Below are 19,870 nucleotides of genomic sequence, written 5' to 3' on the forward strand. Positions count from 1 at the left end.
CAACCTCTTCTAATAACTGTTATTCAACTTTCCCCAGTGTAGTCCCTGAAGGTTATAGCAGATCATACATGAATGTTGTACACAATCTTCTCTTTCCAGACTTCAAAACTTTTATAAGACATTATGACACTAACATTGCATGTGACTCTATCTCCTTTTGGTCAAGGATAAAGCTTAACCCTCCAAATTAAACCTATATCTCATGAGTTTAAATTTAAATTTCTCAGAATGACACTGACTTCCAGGTGAGGTTTTTCATTTTCAGTCATGGACATTTCAAGGTATCTAACACTAGATATGCCTCTGAACACCATTGGAATGCAGTCCGTTAATTCTACTTAATACCTGTGAAAAGTCACCCCACTGACTCTCACAGAAGCATACACAAATAAAAAACTTAGAAAAAGACACACACAAATACACACACACACCCCAAACCTAATGTCTGCTTCATCTCTATACCCCAATTGAAACTCACACCACTTCCTCTCATGCAGGTGGTGATTTCTCAAAAATGAACTTAATAATTAATAATATTACTATTAGCAAATTTAAATGGTTGAGGTATTCTGATAAGAAGAAATCAGCTTTATTTTATCTAAGTTGACATTTTCCAAATTTGTTTGCTCAGTTTGCCTAGACTATAACTTAGTTTCTTAAACATATATTAGCAAATTTGTGGTCTACCTCAACTCAAAACTGCCCAATGAGCCTGAGCAAACCATTTATACATACACAAGAAGGTCAATCACAATGTGTTCTAATACAAACACATCATGTTTACAATCAACTTCTTTTCTGCTCTGTTGTTATTTATAGAGTAGGCGGTACCACCACTCTTTCTCTCAAACCAACAATCCAAAGATTGAACAAAGACTTTTTAATTCAATAATCAGATATGTCTCCCACTTTTCAAAATGTTTCCATTTTATTTACTTTTATTCAGCACTGTCTTGGCTTCTTAAGTCTTACCACTTAACTGAATGATAACAACACCAACCTAATTGGTTTTCATGAAAACAATTCTGGGGAATTGTTTAAAGAACAGTCCTGCCTATAAGTTATACCTCTTCTTAAAATATTTTCTATAGATGCTGTTGACAGCTCTAACATTAAGCAATACATCTCTGCCCCACCCTCCAAGGCTTAGGGGACATTGTGGAAAAAGAGGCAGAAAGAATGCAAGAGCCTCAGAGGGAGAAGGAGTTCATTAGAGCATTGTTCTCTGAACATGAACCAACTGGTGGTTTTATGACCTCACAATGGTCATTGTTACCCCAACAAGACCTGAACAATTTTGAGTCCATTAACACTCTGACACAGAAGACAAAATGAATGAAACATCAGAGCACAAGGACAACTTGGAAAGAAGACAGCATTCAAGAGTATGGGTGTGGGAGAGGGGACAAAAAGGAAATAGCATGGGAATATGATCAAATTATAGCATTTCATGTATTAAAGTTTTTGATAGAATATTTTAAAATGTTTCCTATACTACTATGGCTAAATACTAAACTAAACTCTTTAGCTTAGTACAAAAATAGCTCTCATCTACTCCATGCATTTCTACCAGATCCATGTACTTAAGTGTATCATCTGTACCATCTCCCTCTCCCCTTTGCCTCTGCTCCCCTCTTAGTGTCCCTCTACACCCAGATGGCTCTCACTCATTCTCTAAGGATCTGGACCTTACATCCTATAGGGAGTCCTTCTACTACCCATGCCCTGTCTGATGCTTATGCATCTTATCTGGGATCTTCTAAAGGCTGACTGCTCATCAATCATTTCTTCTCAGGCGATGTTTCTAAGACAGTCATAGTAAGTTCAGTTTCTTGGCCATTCCTGATTTATATAAGGGTGTGTGAGTTAATTCTGAAAACTACTTGAGGAGTCAGTGAAGAATGAGAAAGGTTTTTGTTTCCTAGAATATCTTGGAAGGGGGCAGACTCTCTCAATACTGTAATAAAGGAGACAGCAGAAGCTGGCAAGAGTCCAGTTATGTAGATAGCCACTGCTCTGATAAAAACAAACAAACAAAAAAAAAACTGCCAACTTGGAAAGCTCTGGAGAAAGTGAAACTTCTTATGAACCCTGAAAATGTATTAGATTAAAAAAAAATGCCTTGGTCTATAAACCATTGACAATAAGGGTTTGCCTTTAATTGCTAACTTCACAGCTACCCATCTTGTGAATCTGTTTATCATCATAATCATTACACTATGTTGTAGTTTTCTTATGGTTTTTCATATCTTTATCTCCTGAAAGACAAGGACTTGAGATTTTTACCACAGAAATACAGAAATAAATATGCATGTGTGATGGCAAGTATATGTAGTAGCAACACATCAGAAGAAGTGAGGAACGTGACAAAAACTGCATGCTAATGAGATGGATATTCTTGTTTATTTTTACATAACTATATAAATATCAGCTGGGTATTTAATATTTCAGGGTAGAGAGCATCCTCAGCATTTTTCAGAGTTGATCAATATTTTAATTTTATGATCACTAATGCTGGGAATATCAACTTGCATAAATATGAAGTATAAAATATCAGAAGTATGTTTAAGGCCATTGTTGAAAGTACTGGAAATTCTATCCAAATGCCAAGACAAAATTCATTTAATAATTTTCACAAAACTCAAGTCAGCAACTGAAATATATTTATATTTGGTTTTTTGAAGTAGGGTCTTGCTCTAGCCCAGGCTGACCTGGAATTAACCACTATCTCAGGGTGGCCTCAAACTCTTGGCAATCCTCTTATCTCTGCCCCCCAAGTGCTGGGATTAAAGATGTGTGCCATAACACCTAGATCAAATATAAATTTTTAAAATCAAATGTTGTAGAACAATACAACTTGAAGATATACTATTTTGAGATTGATAGTAGGAAAACACTAATAGCCATTGTTTTCCATAATTAAGATAGTATATGTTTATAAGAGCAGAAAATTTTGTATGAGGAAACATGGTACTGGAAGTCCTAGCTCAAGCAATAAGACAGGAGAAATAAATAAAAGGAATACAAATTGGAGAGGAAGATGTTAAGTTAGCTCTATTCACAGATAACATGATTCTATACATAAGAGACTGAGAGCCTCCATCTCAAACTCTTAAAGGTGATTAACTCCTTCAGCAAAGTAAAAGGATACAACATCAATGCAAAAAAAATCAGTATCCATTCTATATACAAATGACAAAGATACAGAGAAAGAAATAAATGACATTGTCACATTTTCAATAGCAACAAAAAATGATGTTTCTCCATAATAGATCTCAATGTCTTGAGAGTTTGGCTATCCTACTCTTAATCTAAAATAATGCAACTACAAGACAAATATTAACCCATTTTTCAGAAATGGTAAATGGAGAAAGAAACAGCAATGAGTATATCCAGACAAAGTGAATATTATTCAGTGCTACAAATGAATTTTCTGAAGGAATCTTAAATGCAAATGACTGTGAAAGAAGCCATTCTGAAAAGGCTGCATTCTGTATGATTCCAACTTATGTTACATTCTTAAAATGGCAAGACTATGGATATTACGAAAAAGCACATGAAAAATACCTTTGTAATCTCGGTATTAGGAAACTGACATTAAAAATATCAAAGTTAGAGCCAGGTGTGGTAGCTCACATCTTTAATCCCAGCACTGGGAGGCTAAGTAGAAGAATCTTTGGGAGTTTGAGGTCATTCTGGGCTAGAATAAGGCCCTGCCTCAGAAATAAATTAAAATATATGTATATTGGCAATAATGACATATCATATATTACTTATGTTATCATATAAAAACAATTAATTATATCTTAAGTCAGAAGTTCCAAAATATTCATAATTTGTGACTAATTTCAGGTATTTTCCAGAACATATTTTATTTTAGTTTATTGGCGAAAAACATACACGTGTGTGTGTGTGTGTGTGTGTGTGTGTGTAACTATAGTGTTGTTATGGCTGAAGGTCTGACTTTAGATTTCTATTGCAATTCCAATTCTCAGATCATGGAATAGCAGAAAACATGGTTATAAGGAAAAGAAAAGAATTCTTAAATATTTAATTTATTTATTTGTTTGAGAAAGAGAGAGACAGAGGCAGATAGAGAACTGGCACACCAGGGCCTCTAGCCACTGCAAACAAACTCCAGACACATGTGCCCCCTTGTGCATCTGGCTTATATGGGTACTGGGAAATCGAACCTAGGTCCTTAGGCTTTGCAGGCAAGCACCCTAAGTGCTAAGCCATCTCCTCCCAACCCCCAGGAAAATAAAATTTTTATAATATCAGTTTTATTCCAGTTCTTCTGCAAATACTTTCTGTTAGTAAAGTTCTGCTTTCAAGATAAAGGTAGGGAGGGGTTGCCTCACCACCTCACAGGCAGATCTGAGATCTGAAACTTTCAAACATTAAGAGGAGCAGAAGAATTTTATTGATTGATTGCTAAGCAAACTGGAAGAACACACTGCCACAGTCTCCTTCTCATCTCATCTCTGCTGACATAATTTGTCCTATGACAGCTTGATGCCATGATGTTGTACATTTCCCATTTGTAATGCTCACTCCTACTCCTTCCTATCTTTCTCTTCTTTGCTCCCTCCCTCTCTCCTCCCCTGCTTATCAAAAACTTGGGTGTAGCAGTCACCCTTGGCTTCTCTCTTAGTCACCAGTGGCAAGCAGGTAGCTGAAAGCAATCACACTCCTCTCGACACAGGATGACAGTCTAGAGCATGGCACGTACCGGTATTTCGAGCTGTGACCTTGGAGCCGTGTCTTAAGAGGCGGACAAACACATTACTGCTGCAGTGGTTTACCATGTGCAAGTGGAGGCTTCGCCGAGTCTGGATCTTAACCAAGCATTTTGCCATACCTAATAGTCCGACCTCCCTGGGTCTCTTCTGCTTGTCACAGCCCAGGGCAGCCACATCCAGCCATAGCGGCTTTGACCTTTTGCTCACTGTCCAGAATGTTTTCAAAGGACCAGAGCAGGGCACACTGAGAATGAATCAAATGTCAGGTTTCCCAATGCAGCCAACAGAAATAACTCATAGGCATGAGAAAGGGAGGAGGGAAGGGGATGCTATTTTTAAACTCTTCACAAATTCCTCCGACAAACAATGAAATTTTATGCATCATCCTTACCCAGCCTTTTCTAAGCCATCCAGACCAGAGAACTGCTGAATGTTAAACACTGTCAGTGTAAAGAGACAACTTCCTAATTCTACAGTGGAGAAACAACTTGCCTTAAATTCTTAAAAAATATGTATTCTTGTTTAATTATTAAATTATTGTATTTATTTATGGAAGTACAAAGCCAAGGAAAGGCATACATGTGGCTAGAGAGCCCACATGGAGGACATGGAAAGAAAAGGAAAAAAAAGTTCAAGGAGCTCCTGCCATGTGGGGAACTAGAGGGGATAAAGAACTGATGTGGTGAGTAAGGGCTAGGAGGCTCTCCCTAGGCGTAGCCACCAGGCTGGGCCTGGGCCAAGCCAGCCCAGGCCTAGCTTAAGGAAAAACTCAACCACAGCTAGTTCCCAATTGATCAGAGCAAAAATTCTTATTCTTTATTATGTTCTATAGCTGCCAAATAAAAACTAATGCAAACTTATATTTAAGATAGGAAAATAGCATTTTAACAGTAAAACATGATACCATAATTTTTGACATGTTTTATTTGAAAGTAAGGTATCCAAAATAGTATGGCTGTGATGCATAGCTAATATGAAATAAGTAAAAAAGCTCACATTCTTTTATGTGGACTAGATCTCTGAGACTGGTGCATGTTGCACATGAACAGCATATCTCAGGCAGGACCAGTCATGCTACAGGTGATCAGCAGCCACCCGGGGCTGGAAGGCTACTAGAAAACAGCTTCATCTTCATTCTCATTATAATGTTGACATTTCCTTTATTTTACAGATAAGGCTTAAAAGGAGAATTGACCTGCACAAATTCATAAAATTAATAAATGGTAAATCCATGTTGAACCTTGCAATTTAATTAGTAGCAGTTGACTAAAAACAAATAAATAAGTAAGTCCCCAGAATATCAGCTGTTAGTGCTTACATCTCTAGAAAAATATGTTTCAAATGCAGGAGTCAAACATATGCTAAATCTTAGCATGCATGTACTTGCATTCTAGAGTGGAAATTCATGGAGCAAATGTTTTATTTTTAGGATATGATGCAGTTGAAAAAAATTCAACTGGTTCATAATTATGCCTTAGAAACTCTTGTGTTTTCAGCTGGGATAGTTCTCTTACCTTTATTTTATCTTTCCCTCACATTATTTCATCATGCTTACATGAACTTTTCTACTTTTAATAGCTATATTACTGCCAAAAGATGATTTTTATACGAAGCGTGTTGAAACATTCATCTTATATTCTTTTTTTTGTTTTTAAATTTTTTTAATTTATTTCTTTGAGAGCGACAGACACAGAGAGAAAGACAGATAGAAGGAAAGAGAGAGAGAGAGAATGGGTGCCCCAGGGCTTCCAGCCTCTGCAAACAAACTCCAGACGCGTGTGCCCCCTTGTGCATCTGGCTAACATGGGACCTGGGGAACTGAGCCTCGAACCGGGGTCCTTAGGCTTCATAGGCAAGCGCTTAACTGCTAAGCCATCTCTCCAGCCCTCATCTTATATTCTTAAGTTAGCTTTTATCTTCAATTTTTATCCTATAAATTTTCCACTTACCAAAAGAAAAAAGAAAAAGAATGCTTCTTGTAGAGATTACAGGGCCATATGTTTACTGTTTCAGAATATGCCCTGTACCTTTGCTTTTCAAATGGACTGACCAGTTATCCAAAAGCACCTATTAAAGAACAGCAGCAACTTGAGGGGGAAAATAAGCAAATAAGAGTGAAGAGGAAAGTAAAATTTATTTCACTTTGTTTCACAGAAGAGAAATAAACTTTAGCCCATGTTGGTGGTCAGCACATGCCAGATAATTTTAAATGTTTATCCACTGAATGAATCAATGGATGGATAGATAGATGGATGGATGAACACTAGCCCTCTCACAGTTGATCCCAAGTTCTTCCCATCATCAGAGGACCCTGACTAATGTTGTGTTCTGTGTCCACCCAAGCGGAATTTAGCACCATGGAAACTAGAAGCTAACTCAGAGGCTACCATGTGGCACTTAAATGACAGTGACACAGCAACCACTAGCTTGGCAAAGACCAAGAATTTGCCTAAGTGACTCATGCGAGTTTACCAAGTGACAGACCAAAAGCATGTGAGATGACTTGCTACCACCATTGCTAGAGCAAACAGATCTCACATTTATATTAAGAATCTAAGCTTGGCATGGCCTGTATTTCAGTGTTCTAAAAACACATATTCTCTCCTTTGCAGATATAGCATGGTGTAGCCAATTTTCTCTTGGAGGAAAAGTATTTATGCATACTCATTAATAACTGCATGGCTATTAAAAATAGGTACATGCAATTCTATGTGGACTTATGTACATTAGAATTAGAAAATGTACATTATGTACATTTTCAGAAGGTGATAAAATATAAACCATCAGCAGATATATGAATAGTTTCTTTGTTCACCTGTGGATCACTATGGCACATACTGCATGTTCATCTGCTCCAGAAGCCATGATTCTAACTCCTCCAACCTCCCATCAGCTAAGAGCCCACATTTCCCAAGGGCTATACTGAATTTTGAGGAGAAAGGATACAAGGAGAGTCTACAAGATCCTGCCTCAAGTTTAGCCTGGATATTTAAAAAAGTATCTACTGAATATCTGCCACCAACACACCAACAAAAATGCAGGCGGCATCCAGCCCTGGAAAAATTCTAGCATCTGCTTTCAAATGACAGTTGTTCAGTAATGTCTACAATGTTCTCACAGTTCCATCTACTGCTGCAGTTTCTTAGGAACTTGTAAGAGTGCAAATTTGTCTTAGTACCAAACAGACTATGCTGTTTGTCACAGCTGGTCACATGACTCCTTCACCCCATTCCTTGCTCAAATCATAAACTTTGGCAGTTGTGATCCAATGACAGCTGTATTGTTTTTCAATATAAACAAATCCTGTAAGGCAATTAATTATTAATATTAAAGTCAGCAGCAAAATGCCTGTCTTAACAGGAGGCATGATTTGGAAAGTTCTGTTACTGAATTACTTCCAATAATAAGACAAATATGCTTAACACTGATGATGAGCAATTAGTGATTACAACCAGCCCTGAAGTGAGCCATTCTTTATTGAATGAATTCAATTTTAAAATCAGAACATAAGTCTCTGGAGAGAGTGGGTGTCCTGTGAGAAGTCTGTTTCCCTAAAGTCTAGCTGTGCTAAAGAATTCATTTGACTCAGCCCATTCAGCCCCATGCCTGCTCACCACCCACTCTGTGGTGGCAGATGGCCCTGAGAAGTCACAGAGTCACAAGGTCCTTGGCTGTGACCAAAGATGAAAGATTGGAGCACTGTCTTAAATACATGAATAGAGTGTAACTCTTTATCACTGAATCACAGCATCAGGGGTGGACCCCACAGCTTTGTAGATGGAGGCAAGCACTCCACTCCTAAGCCATATCCCCAGCTAAGTTGTCACTCTTAATCATTATGTAAACAATAAATATAGTTCCTTAGCTACTGTTTTTTTTTAAAATTTTTTTGTTCATTTTTTATTTATTTATTTGAGAGCAACAGACAGAGAGAGAAAGACAGATGGAGGGAGAGAGAGAGAATGGGCGCGCCAGGGCTTCCAGCCTCTGCAAACGAACTCCAGATGAGTGTGCCCCCTTGTGCATCTGGCTAACGTGGGACCTGGGGAACCGAGCTTCGAACCGGGGTCCTTAGGCTTCACAGGCAAGCGCTTAACCACTAAGCCATCTCTCCAGCCCCTGTTTTTGTTTTAACCATACAGAATTCAGACATTTTTTTGAGCCAAGGTTTCACCAGGCATGGTCCACACCGAAGATTCTCTGGCTTCAGCCTCCCAAGAGCTGGGATTGCAAGAGTGTGCCATCATCATGCTTAGCACTTAAGTCACTTTACATGTGTTCCAGGTCATCTAAGGTACCTAGGCCAAGAATTTGAGAATCATGACATGGTTCAACCCCTAATATTTTTCAAATAAGTGACTTTGGGAAATTTGTCTCACTGCCTTAGCCTTCCTTCCCATTTGGAAGAATCCTGAGACAATGTGCTATAGCCAGGGTTGAGAACCTCTTTCCATAAGGGCCTAAGTTATAAATTTTATAATGGATGCCTCAAGATGTTGGAGATGCCAGAGCCATAGGACATACACTGAAGAAAGCTGCAAGTTCAGAGTAGAGCTGCCCCAAGGGAGAAGATATGAGTACTATAGGCAGCAGAGCATTAGAGGTATAGTTTGGATCCAGACAAATCCATTATGAGTCCCAGATGCTGGGCATGGAGCTTAAGACATTGGATTTTGCCTTGCTGTATTCCAGTCTTGATTCAGTCTGATCATTCCTTATTATGAGCTCATGCTTTCCCTTTGTATTAAAACTGCTTACTCTGTGCTGATGCATCTTGGAAACACGTAACTTAGTTTTTGATGTTACAAGAGGTCACAGTTAAAAGTTTATCTGAGTCTCTGAAGGTAATCTACTTTTACAACTTTGAACTGACTTGGAACTGTTGAGACTAAAGGAACTTTTAAAATTAGATGAAATGTATTTTGTTGACTACATGAGCCTATGGATATAAAGGTTGGAAGGTTATGTATGGCTTAAAAGTGGTATGTCTGAGTGACAAGCTGACTTGTGATGGTTAATCACTGTTTGTCAATTTGACAGGGTTTAGAATCACCGTAGAAACACATTTTTCTGAATGTCTATGGGGGATTTTCTAGATGACAATAACTGAGGAAAGAGGACCAACCATGACCATGGGTAGTGCCATTCCATAGGCCAGGTTCTCCAACTAAATAGAAAGTTGAGCTGAGTTGCAGCATTGATTGCTCTCTGCTTCCTTATGACATATACGGTGTGACCAGCCGGCCTCCTACCACCATGCCTTCCCTGCCACAGTGGACTGTAGGACTGCACCTTTTGGAACTGTAAGCCAAAATAAACCCTTCCTTCTTAAAGCTGCTTTTTGTCAGGAATGGTAACAAATAAAGAAACTACATGGGTTCTCAGAGTCCTCCTAACTCCTTGCAGTTCAACTTCAGCCATCTTACACCTGTCAGGAGCAGGACAGTGTGGCTATCCTTAAATGATGGGAAATCTGATGATGGCCAGAGAACAAGAAATGCTAAAATGATGCTTTTTATGAATTCTTCTTATTTATGGCATTCATCTATTTGCCTGCATTTATGTCAAGTGTGTTCCTTATTCATTGTTTGAATTACAGCCTAATCTATGATGTGCCTTCACGAACAACCATTTTCAACAATGAGCAAACAAAGCGGGGATTTTTGAAATTATATATATTGGGTGATCATAGTCACATTTACATGCACAGGGAATAAAATTGATAACATGTTGACATCAATTGCATCTAGGACAGTGACTGTTGGGAGGGTGACATTTTTCTTCTCATTTATATTATTTTGTACTTTCTAAATTTGTATGGAAGAGGTGTAATTTTATGTGAGAAAATAAAACAATCACCAATCACCAAACTCCATGACAGGGATAAGTCTAATTAAAAGTGGTGTTGATGTATCTGGCATACCCAGGTAGCATTAATGATAAAGAAAGTGGTGGCTTCAAAGGATTTATATAAGAAATTCCTAGTACTTCATGGACCACAACATAAGAAAAAGGTTAATGCATCTCTAATAACCTGTATGCTCCAATATATCTGAACTATAGAGAACTGACTTGGTACCTAAGGAAAGTGGGGAGAAAGAAAGGCACAGAAACTACAGAGGCAAGAGAGGGGTAAAAGTATATGAGCTGTGCCCATGGAATTCCAGTAAGGGTAACAGGAAGTCAAATTATGTTCATATTAGTTAGACAGGGAAGACAGTGGGTAGATAAGAGGAGAGAACCTACTATACAACTAGAGCATTGGACTGTCAATAGACTTCAATAACATCTGTAAAGCATATGAAAGTAAAAACCTTTCATGAAGTTGAAAAATCTGTGCTGGGAAAAAGTAGACAATCCCTGCTATCATCCATTTGTTATGTATTGGGGTAGAGGGAGGGTAGGCTCAAGAGTATAATATACTTGGTGAATGGGGATAATAATTTTTAATACATGTTAATATGTTCAAATGGCTTTGTATGTTTATTTATGGTATTTCTAGAGTTTCAAGGAGGCCACTATAAGTCATCTGTGGTTAGGGTTGAAACTAGTAAACAACCCTTTAAATAACCCTGTCCTTACACACATGCATACATACATAAAATATTGTCACATCCAGGATGCATTCATACACACATGGTTACAATGTCCTCTCCACCACACACACACACACACACACACACACACACACACACACTCTTCCAGGAACAGCACTAAAGTTGTTTACGGGAGTTAGCTTTCTCTATTCATAATTTTCTTTTAATTATATTTGTTCATAGCATCAAACTTCCACTTAATGCAATATCATTTTGCTCCCATGCCCCTATATTGTAGAATTTCTGGTGTTTCCACAGTGTTTTCATTGGTTTAGCAGGAGAAGTTAAGGTTTTTAAAATTTATTTAATTTTACATGCCAACGGCAGACAGTATGGCTTGGCTGCCATGCTTAAATATCTGCCAGCCAACAGTATTCTGCTGGCAGACAAAAATGATTTCTGTTGTGTTAGTAATTTGCAGATACCATGTCTCACATTGTTAATTTCATCCTTATCTACCATAACCAACTTTATCCCATAAGTATATACTCCATCAAAAAACACATGTGCAAAGGGGGTGCACACATCTGGAGTTCATTTGCAGTGGCTGAAAGCCCTGGCGCGCCCATTCTCTCTCTCTCCTCTATGTGTCTTTCTCTCTGTGTCTGTAGCTCTCAAATAAATAAATAATAAATGAACAAAAAATATTTAAAAAAACACATGTGCATGTTGCTATCTACATAATGGAGATCTTGTTCAATTTTGTCTGTGAGTTAATTCAAATTAATTACTTCTTAAAATAATATTTTCACCAAGAATAATTTTCACTGTCCATTTATTTTTTTTTCTGTTAAAATTTACAAAAGCAGCACTTTTTAAATTGCTTGCTAGATTCTTATATAAAGTTTTCCACCTCAGTAATTCCTGAGATCCCAAACCTGGTGCCTAGGAACTGACTTTGTTTTTCCTACACATAGACACAGCCAACTTCAGAGTTAATCCTCCAGCTGTCTGAGTGAACAGGGCCACACCTCCCCCAGAACACCCAGGGTTAATCTTGGCAATGATATTCTACTCAGCTGTCTTTGAGAATCTTAAATTTCTGGGATGGATGAAAAAATCCTGTCGTGCAGGTGGTCATGACCTTACAGAGCCATGGCAGCATCAGGTCTGCTGTATCTAATGGCACCATCTGAGAAGACCAGGTACCAAGACCTTCCCATGACCTCACAGCAATGGAACTAAGGGTCAGAAAGGAGAGCAGATTTCTTTTACCAAGCTGTTTTGTTTTAAATTCCTTGTCAGATAACTTTTTAATATGGTCTTTTCTTCCAGTTATTACCTGTTTATGGTTCCAAGAATATGAGCTATCATACAGAGATGGGTAGCAGTAACATCTCAGATAACAGTGGCATCCAAGAATTCTTCTTACCTAGGAAGGTCCTAACATCTAAACATAAGCAGTTTTTAATGGACTCCCTGTGTGATCCTGACATGTTACATAAACCTTTCAGGATCTAAAATTGGTATAATATTTGAAATAAAGAGGCTGAAGTTATTTTTTTTCTCAACAGCTCAAAGACAGAACCCAGGCTATAAGAGCTCATGATCTATCATGGACTATACCTGCTATGTGTATCATTAGCCCTTTCTCCACTATCCTGCTGCTAACTAAATCCTGAATCCATTGCCTTTTCCTCATCTTATTCTTTGGCCTCATTTAGCTCATTCTGTATATTATTATTATTACATTATTATTATAGTATATTATTATTATTATTATTATTATTATTATTATTATTATTATTGCAATGGTTCATGTGTGGCCTCTGTGTCTCCAATCCATTGCTCTTAACCAGAAAGCCATTTTGCTCCCCAGGGGAAATTTAACAACATATATTGACGTTTTTGTTGTTAAGACTGGAAGAGAGACACTAGTGGGGGCTTAGGCAGAACCAAGATATGGGCTGATGCTCCTACATAGGACAGCACACCAGCAGAGAAATTCACAGTTCAAGGGGTTAAGCACTGATGTTGAGAAAATAAGCCTCAGCCATTTCATTTCAAATCTATCCTCCACACACTACCGTGATAAATAAAACACAACTCCAATGAAGTCAACTCAGTGTCTCAAATGCTTCCATGTTTCCCAGTTGCTCACGAATTCCAAATGTTCCAGCAAGTCCTACAATACTCATCATGAATGGACACTTTCCTAATTGAATTGCCTCCACGTTCTTTGACTCTTCTTTTCTCCAACTACACACACAACTTCTATAAGTAGACCAGACCACTTATATTACCCTATTCCAGTAAGCCGCATCCATTTGTCCTTTTGCCCACCCTCTGTAGTAGTTTGAATGTCTGGCCCCATGGAATCAGACGTTTCATTAAAATTGAACTTGCAACGTGAGCCCCTAGCAGGCAAGTCCCTGCTACAAGAGGCATGTTATTGGGGGCAGATGTTGAAGTCCAGCCCTAAGGTGTGTTTGTGGTGCTTCTTGTTAATAATGTCTGTCTGCTTGAATCTTTGAAAAGGAACCAGCTTCTTCTGCATTGATTGTGCTCCCTGGACTCTGTAAAACTTAAATAAACCCCTTTCCTCAAATAAGCTATGGCTTATTGAATGTTTGTTCCAGCAAAATGCTGACTGTAAAACCCACCACTTTTATATCAGACATCCCAAGTGACTAAGCAATAACAGACTGCCCATGAAGCCCAACATGCTGATTTTCAGTGAGACAGGGAGAAAGCAGAACACACCATTAAGCCAGCAGTGGCCAACCTCATAATCATCTCTATGATTCTACTGTTATGTCCCATCCTGTTGTGCACAACAGCCTGCACAAAGTAAATGTGCTCTATCAGTTGTGCAAATTGCCTTTGTTACAGTAATACCATGGAATGAATTAATTTATATCCTCTTTAAACTTGGTGCTTGCTCAGATATAAATGTACTAAAATTTCAAAATCTAGGGATAAAACAGAAATCATTGATGTGATCAAAAGCCCAGAATCAGTGCCATCTATAAAAGTGGGCACATAATCTTTGTTCAGACATATTTTTTCAGTTTCTCTTTCCTTTGTGTATCAGGTGTAGTAGTTTGGAAAAATGTACCCCATAGCCTCATGTGTTCTAAATGCTTAATTCCTAGCTGATTATAATTTTGGAGGTGGAGCTTTGCTGGAGGAGGTGTGTTGCTGGGGGTGGGCTTTGAAGTGCAGTAGCCCAGCTTCCTCTTTGCCTGAGGTCAACTCACTCTTGCTGCTTTCTTCCACCCTCTGTGGCAAGGCATAACACCCAGTCTTTGATCCAAGATTCTTTCTCTGCCATGATTAATCTTCCCCTTGAGACTTTAAACCAAAATAAACCTTTTCCTTTCATAAGATGCTTTTGGTTTGGTGTTTTATTTTAGCAATGAGAAGGAATTACAACATGAGGGAAATATAAACCTATAAAATCAAATATTAGGGCTGTCTGAATTCTATTGACTCACACTCAGACAAGTCATATGAAGCAAAAATGTGATGAAGAATCAAGACATAAGATTATCCTGAAAATAAAGCTTTATTCGCTGTGGAACTAACACTTTGAATTTTGTACTACAAGATGATTCTGCTCTTAATATAGACTAGATCAACTAGTTTTTAGATAATTAATAATTTTTTTACTTGTCTTCCTTTTAAACTGACTCTATATTCTAGAGTTTGTTATGATCTGTCTGAACTATAAAAGCCCACAAAGGTGGCTTAAATAGTGACAAATATTCTGTGAAGTTTATTAGACATAAATGGAGCTAAAATAGAATTTTGAGAGAAAGATTTTTCAGTATGGCTGTATATTTAATGGATTTAAGAAGATTTTTTGAAGCAAGTGTGGGAAAATTGGAAAGGTACCTATGGGTTACTATAATGGGTGTTTACCATCCATACAGTTATGATGTGGAAGACAAGGCTCCCATGTATCAATAGAATATGACTATTGACAATTGAGAAAAATGGTATTCTTTAATAGAATGGAGCAAAGACTTCAGAATAGTGACCAGGTTCGCCTTTGTATCCTGGCATGGGGGTATTCCAAGGTAGAAGTGGCCCAGGATTTTGTCTTCACCATGACAATATTCAACCCACCTGCTTCTATCTTGGAAGACAATGTGAAATCACAACTCTATATATTAGTTGTCCCCTCTCCTTACTTTCTGAAAGTTCCAACCTTCTTCACTCAATCTTGGAGTAATCATGACCTTCAGAAAAAATGATTTCCATGTAAAGAAATATGAAATAAAGCTGATAAAAATTATCAGTGATCAAGATTAAGAGACACTTTTCCTGTCACTTGAAAACACACAAAACAGACTGGGCGCAATGGAGCACACCTTTAAGCCCAGCACTTGGGAAGCAGAGGAACGGGGACTGCCATGGGCTTGAGGCCATTCGGAGACTACAGAGTGAATTCCAGGTCAGCTTTAGCTAGAGTGAGACCCTACCTTGAAAATATACTCCCCACCAAAAAAGGAAAAAACCTCTCTGTCTCTTTCTCTCTCTCTCTCTCTCTCTCTCCAACACACACACACACACACACACACACACACACACACAAACACATTAAGCAACACAAACTCAGAGGCCTGGGGGCTGAAAAAGTTAATTTAGTATAAATTGTTAGGAACAATAACAAGATCCATTATAACCAGATTATTTTTATAGTCTTGTGGCCTGGGTGGGGAGAGAGGGTATCTTCTGAGACTCCATCTTCCTTAATGTGCATATTTTTCCTCTGCTCATGAAACTTTTGGCAGCAACTAACCAGTTCCCTCTAATTGCTCTTAAAGAAAAATTTTACTAAAATTCTTCATTGTCAGCTGGTTGTTGCTGCATTGTTAAAGGGTATCTTCACCCTAAGACAAATTCTTGTTATGAACTCAAACATTTTATCCTGCTGAAGGAATTCCCAACTTGCCTTAATTATAATGCCTGGTATCTAGATTGTATTTTATGTGTGTGATGAAACAAAATCCCATGTATGGTTAAGGAAAAATATGTTATTTGTATTTAAGATTCCCATAACTTTATTTGGTGTGAATTTATTTTTAATTTACATTGAAATTAATGAAGTATGAGATTGGCTTTATTCAGTGTCTACAGTAAGCAGTATGGTAAGATTCTTCCCTGAAATAAAACCTTCAAAACAGAAAACAGAAGAGGAGGCGAAGAAAAGGGAAAAAAGGAAGTAGTGAGAAGAGAATAAAAGGCCTAAATGAGGTCAGGGGAAGAGATTTAGTCAAGGAAAAGTAGAGGGAGGGCTAATCAAAATCTTAGGAGATATAAATAAGTCATATAGAAACCTAATTTTTTTGGACAATGAAACACACTAGAGCCATAGATTGTTACTAGAAAATTTTCAGTGCCAAGGATAGGATACCTTTCAGTGAGTTGTTGGCCAGGGATATCCAAGATGCCCCCAAAACATTACAGGCCACTGCCAAAGCCCTTGGTTTCCCACCAGGAATAGATGATAACACCCTATTGTTGAAGACTCCACATACTTGTCACTGAGAAATCCTGCTGGAGTTAAACTGAAAACCTTCTCCATATATAGCAACTAACAGAAAGTTGTAAAAAGCCACACTGCATGCAGTCAATGGGAGACAAAGAAATCACCAGTGAAGATATCCACCAGTGGACACTGCAAGACTTAAATTTGGCCATCCAGGCCAAATGAGCCAACTGGTGCAATAGTGGCATGTCTGTTATGGGGGAAATCAACTGCCCTCTAATGTGACTGGAGGCCTGCTCTATGGGAGGGAATACATCCCTGACACTGAAAACCTACAAGAGGGGTAGTCATGAGGGTGTAATGTCTGCTGCTGTCTGGCTAAATGTATACACGATGCTCACCAAACTGTCCAGTAAGCACTTCTCTTAATGTTCATACCCATATATTAATGCTACTCTCACTTTTGATTAGAGAACCTTCTCTTTTCAGATGACAGTGACCTTGAGATGACTCAGAAGGCACCATGGTGCTGAGAAGTGACAAAGGAGTGCTCAGCACTGAAATTTCCAATCATACCTTCCATGGTTCCGGGTCCATTACAGAAGAGGTGGCAGAAAGGAGTTAAGAGCCAAAGGAAGGGTAGGATTCCTTACAATGTGCTCCTCCAGACACAAAATGGCCTTAATATCCATGACCTCACATTGTCTGACACTATCTATACAAGACCATCATAATAGGAGGAAAAGATCATGACATCAAAATAAAAAAGAGACTGATTGACAGGAGGAGGGGATATGAAGGAGAGTGGAGTTTCAAAGGAGAACGTGAAGGGAGGGAGGGGATTGCCATGGGATAATGTTTATGATTATGAAAGTTGTCAATAAAAAAATTAAAAAAGAAACCAGCAAAAAAAAGAAGTAGAGTTGATAAAAGGGAGAAGAAAAGGAGAAAGAAGAAAAAGCCAATAAGCAGATTTGTAGCTTACCTATTATCTTTAAAAATACAACTTCTGAGTTGACATGTTCACTATATACTTAGCCTTTTATCAAAGCTATCAGGCAGGCTGTGGATATTGCTCTGTTGGAGAGTGCTTGCCTAGCATGTGTGAAGCCCTGAGTTTGATCCCCAGCACTATATAAAATTGGGCATGGTGGCACACTTCTATAAATGTACCACTTGGGGCCAGTTCAAGGACACCCTCAGTTATGCAACAAGTTCTTGGCCAATACAGGACACATAAGACTGTATCTCATACAAACAAAACCTACCAGATGAAATACCTGGGGAAAAGGAAACAGGAATCTGGGAAAATAAGAGGCAGAAAAAGGAAGACGCATGGAAAATTCTTTATAGCCACCCATTTAATTCTGAGTATAGCTTTCTTTAGAACTCTCTACAATGATGAAAGGGTTTTCAGTGTCAGAGTTATCATATAGCAGCCTTCAGTCACATGGACTGCAGAGAAATACACAATAACATCATTACTTATGTCACACATAAGTTCAGACATAGTTTTCATCAATAATCCTTTCTCATTCCTCAGAAGCAGGATTCTGAATAAAATAACTGACTTACCCTCACCCACGGAAACTTCCTCTTCCTGTTCAACTGGGGAAGGAAGCAGAGGCTGCAGGGGCTCCATGTTAATGATGAGTTGTTTGTTCAAGGACTGAGAACTTCTGCTCTGAGTAATGTTGACTCTGAAAATACACACAAGCCAGATAGAGGTAGTAGTGTTCATTGAGAACGCTGCCCCCTACTGCTCAGGGGCTACCCAAGCTGAGTTCTTCCTCTGGATACATAGTGTACTAGGCCAGCAGAAAATGCCATAACATGGAAGACATATAACTCTCCTTGCAATTTAGTTTTGACAAAGATACACATGTTCCATGCAATCTAGTGAAAGGCAATGGGAAGGGAAGGAAGGGGACTGATGGGAAGAATGCAAAGGGAAGGGAATAAATGGAGGTATGTGAAGGGAAGAAAGGAGAGGGAAGGGAAAGAAAGAGAAGGGAAGGGAAGGGAAAGGAAGAATTGCCAGATATCATCATATCCAGAAATGCAAGCATTTTTGATGTATACATAAAAAGTATGTTCTTAATATAAAAAAGACAAAAAATTAATAGTATTGAAATAGACATGCAAAAAGATGAAGGGAAAGAGTGGCTCAGAGTTATTGAACAACCACCCTAAATCCCTGTTGGACAGATGAAATTTGTTTTGTGGCTACAAGCTATCTTTCTTTGTTGTCAAAAGCTCAGTGAATACTATTCCCAGTCACACTCTCCTCATCAGCCATCCACAGAATCAGCTCTGGTTCTTCTGTGGAAAGGGGCAGGCCCATCAGAGGCTGTGACAGGTATCAGATATCAAAAAAGCCAAAGGTGTCTCACTGAAACTGTTAACTGCCACAAGCTTGTCTTCACATTCTCCTGAAGGTAGAGTATATGTCTGCCCATGAGACAGGGAAGTGGGGGCCTACTAGTTATGTTTGGCATTCAACTCTCTTTCATGTTTCATGTAAAAACCACAACAATTAATCTTTGGAAATGTGAAATGTTTCCTTTTTGAAGCCTCCCTGGATTGTCCCTCAAATTGAGATGCACACTCACCCTGCTGCTCCTTCTCTTTCACAAACTATTCTTACCTCATACTACTTGTTCCTCTTTCACAACTTACCACATTTCTCACTTCAGTCTGGGTAACACCTTGAGACACACCCCAAGGGTTTGATCACAGTGCCTCACTTGGCCTGTTCTTTCAGGGTGTTTAGATTTGAAGCTGAAGTAAACTGACTATGATTTTAGCCTGACATAAGCCGCCATTTCAAACTCTCCATGCGGGGTATTTTTACGGGGTGTAAGGATGGGGAGGTGAAAATCATGATGCCTGTTACCATTGCAAATTACAGGCTCTCACAGCTGGAACTAGCTTCATAGGAGTTGCCTAACCATAGAGTCATTTCTTCCTTTTTTAAATTCTAGACATACGTTGTGGTTTGAATGTAATGTCCCCCATAGGCTCATTTTGAATACTTAATTCCCAGCTGGTGGCAATTTCAGAAAGTTGTGGGGCCTTTGGGAGGTGAATCCTCA

General features: G+C 38.6%; 1 protein-coding gene across 3 annotated transcripts in view; it reads right to left on the minus strand.

Annotated features, from left to right (window-relative positions):
- Positions 1 to 19,870, minus strand: part of Frmd3 (FERM domain containing 3) — a 352,540-nt gene that overhangs the window by 26,975 nt on the left and 305,695 nt on the right. For 2 of the 3 annotated variants that reach the window (XM_012947641.2, XM_004653072.2), the window contains exon 13: positions 18,351 to 18,475. In XM_012947641.2, the coding sequence (XP_012803095.2) occupies positions 18,351 to 18,475 (125 nt within the window). Of the gene's footprint in view, positions 1 to 4,732; positions 4,899 to 18,350; positions 18,476 to 19,870 lie in introns of those variants that run through there. The other variant, XM_045136126.1, reaches the window with a different exon arrangement.

The sequence above is a fragment of the Jaculus jaculus genome, chromosome 1 (assembly GCF_020740685.1).
Source record: "Jaculus jaculus isolate mJacJac1 chromosome 1, mJacJac1.mat.Y.cur, whole genome shotgun sequence".
In the NCBI taxonomy this organism is placed as follows: domain Eukaryota; kingdom Metazoa; phylum Chordata; class Mammalia; order Rodentia; family Dipodidae; genus Jaculus; species Jaculus jaculus.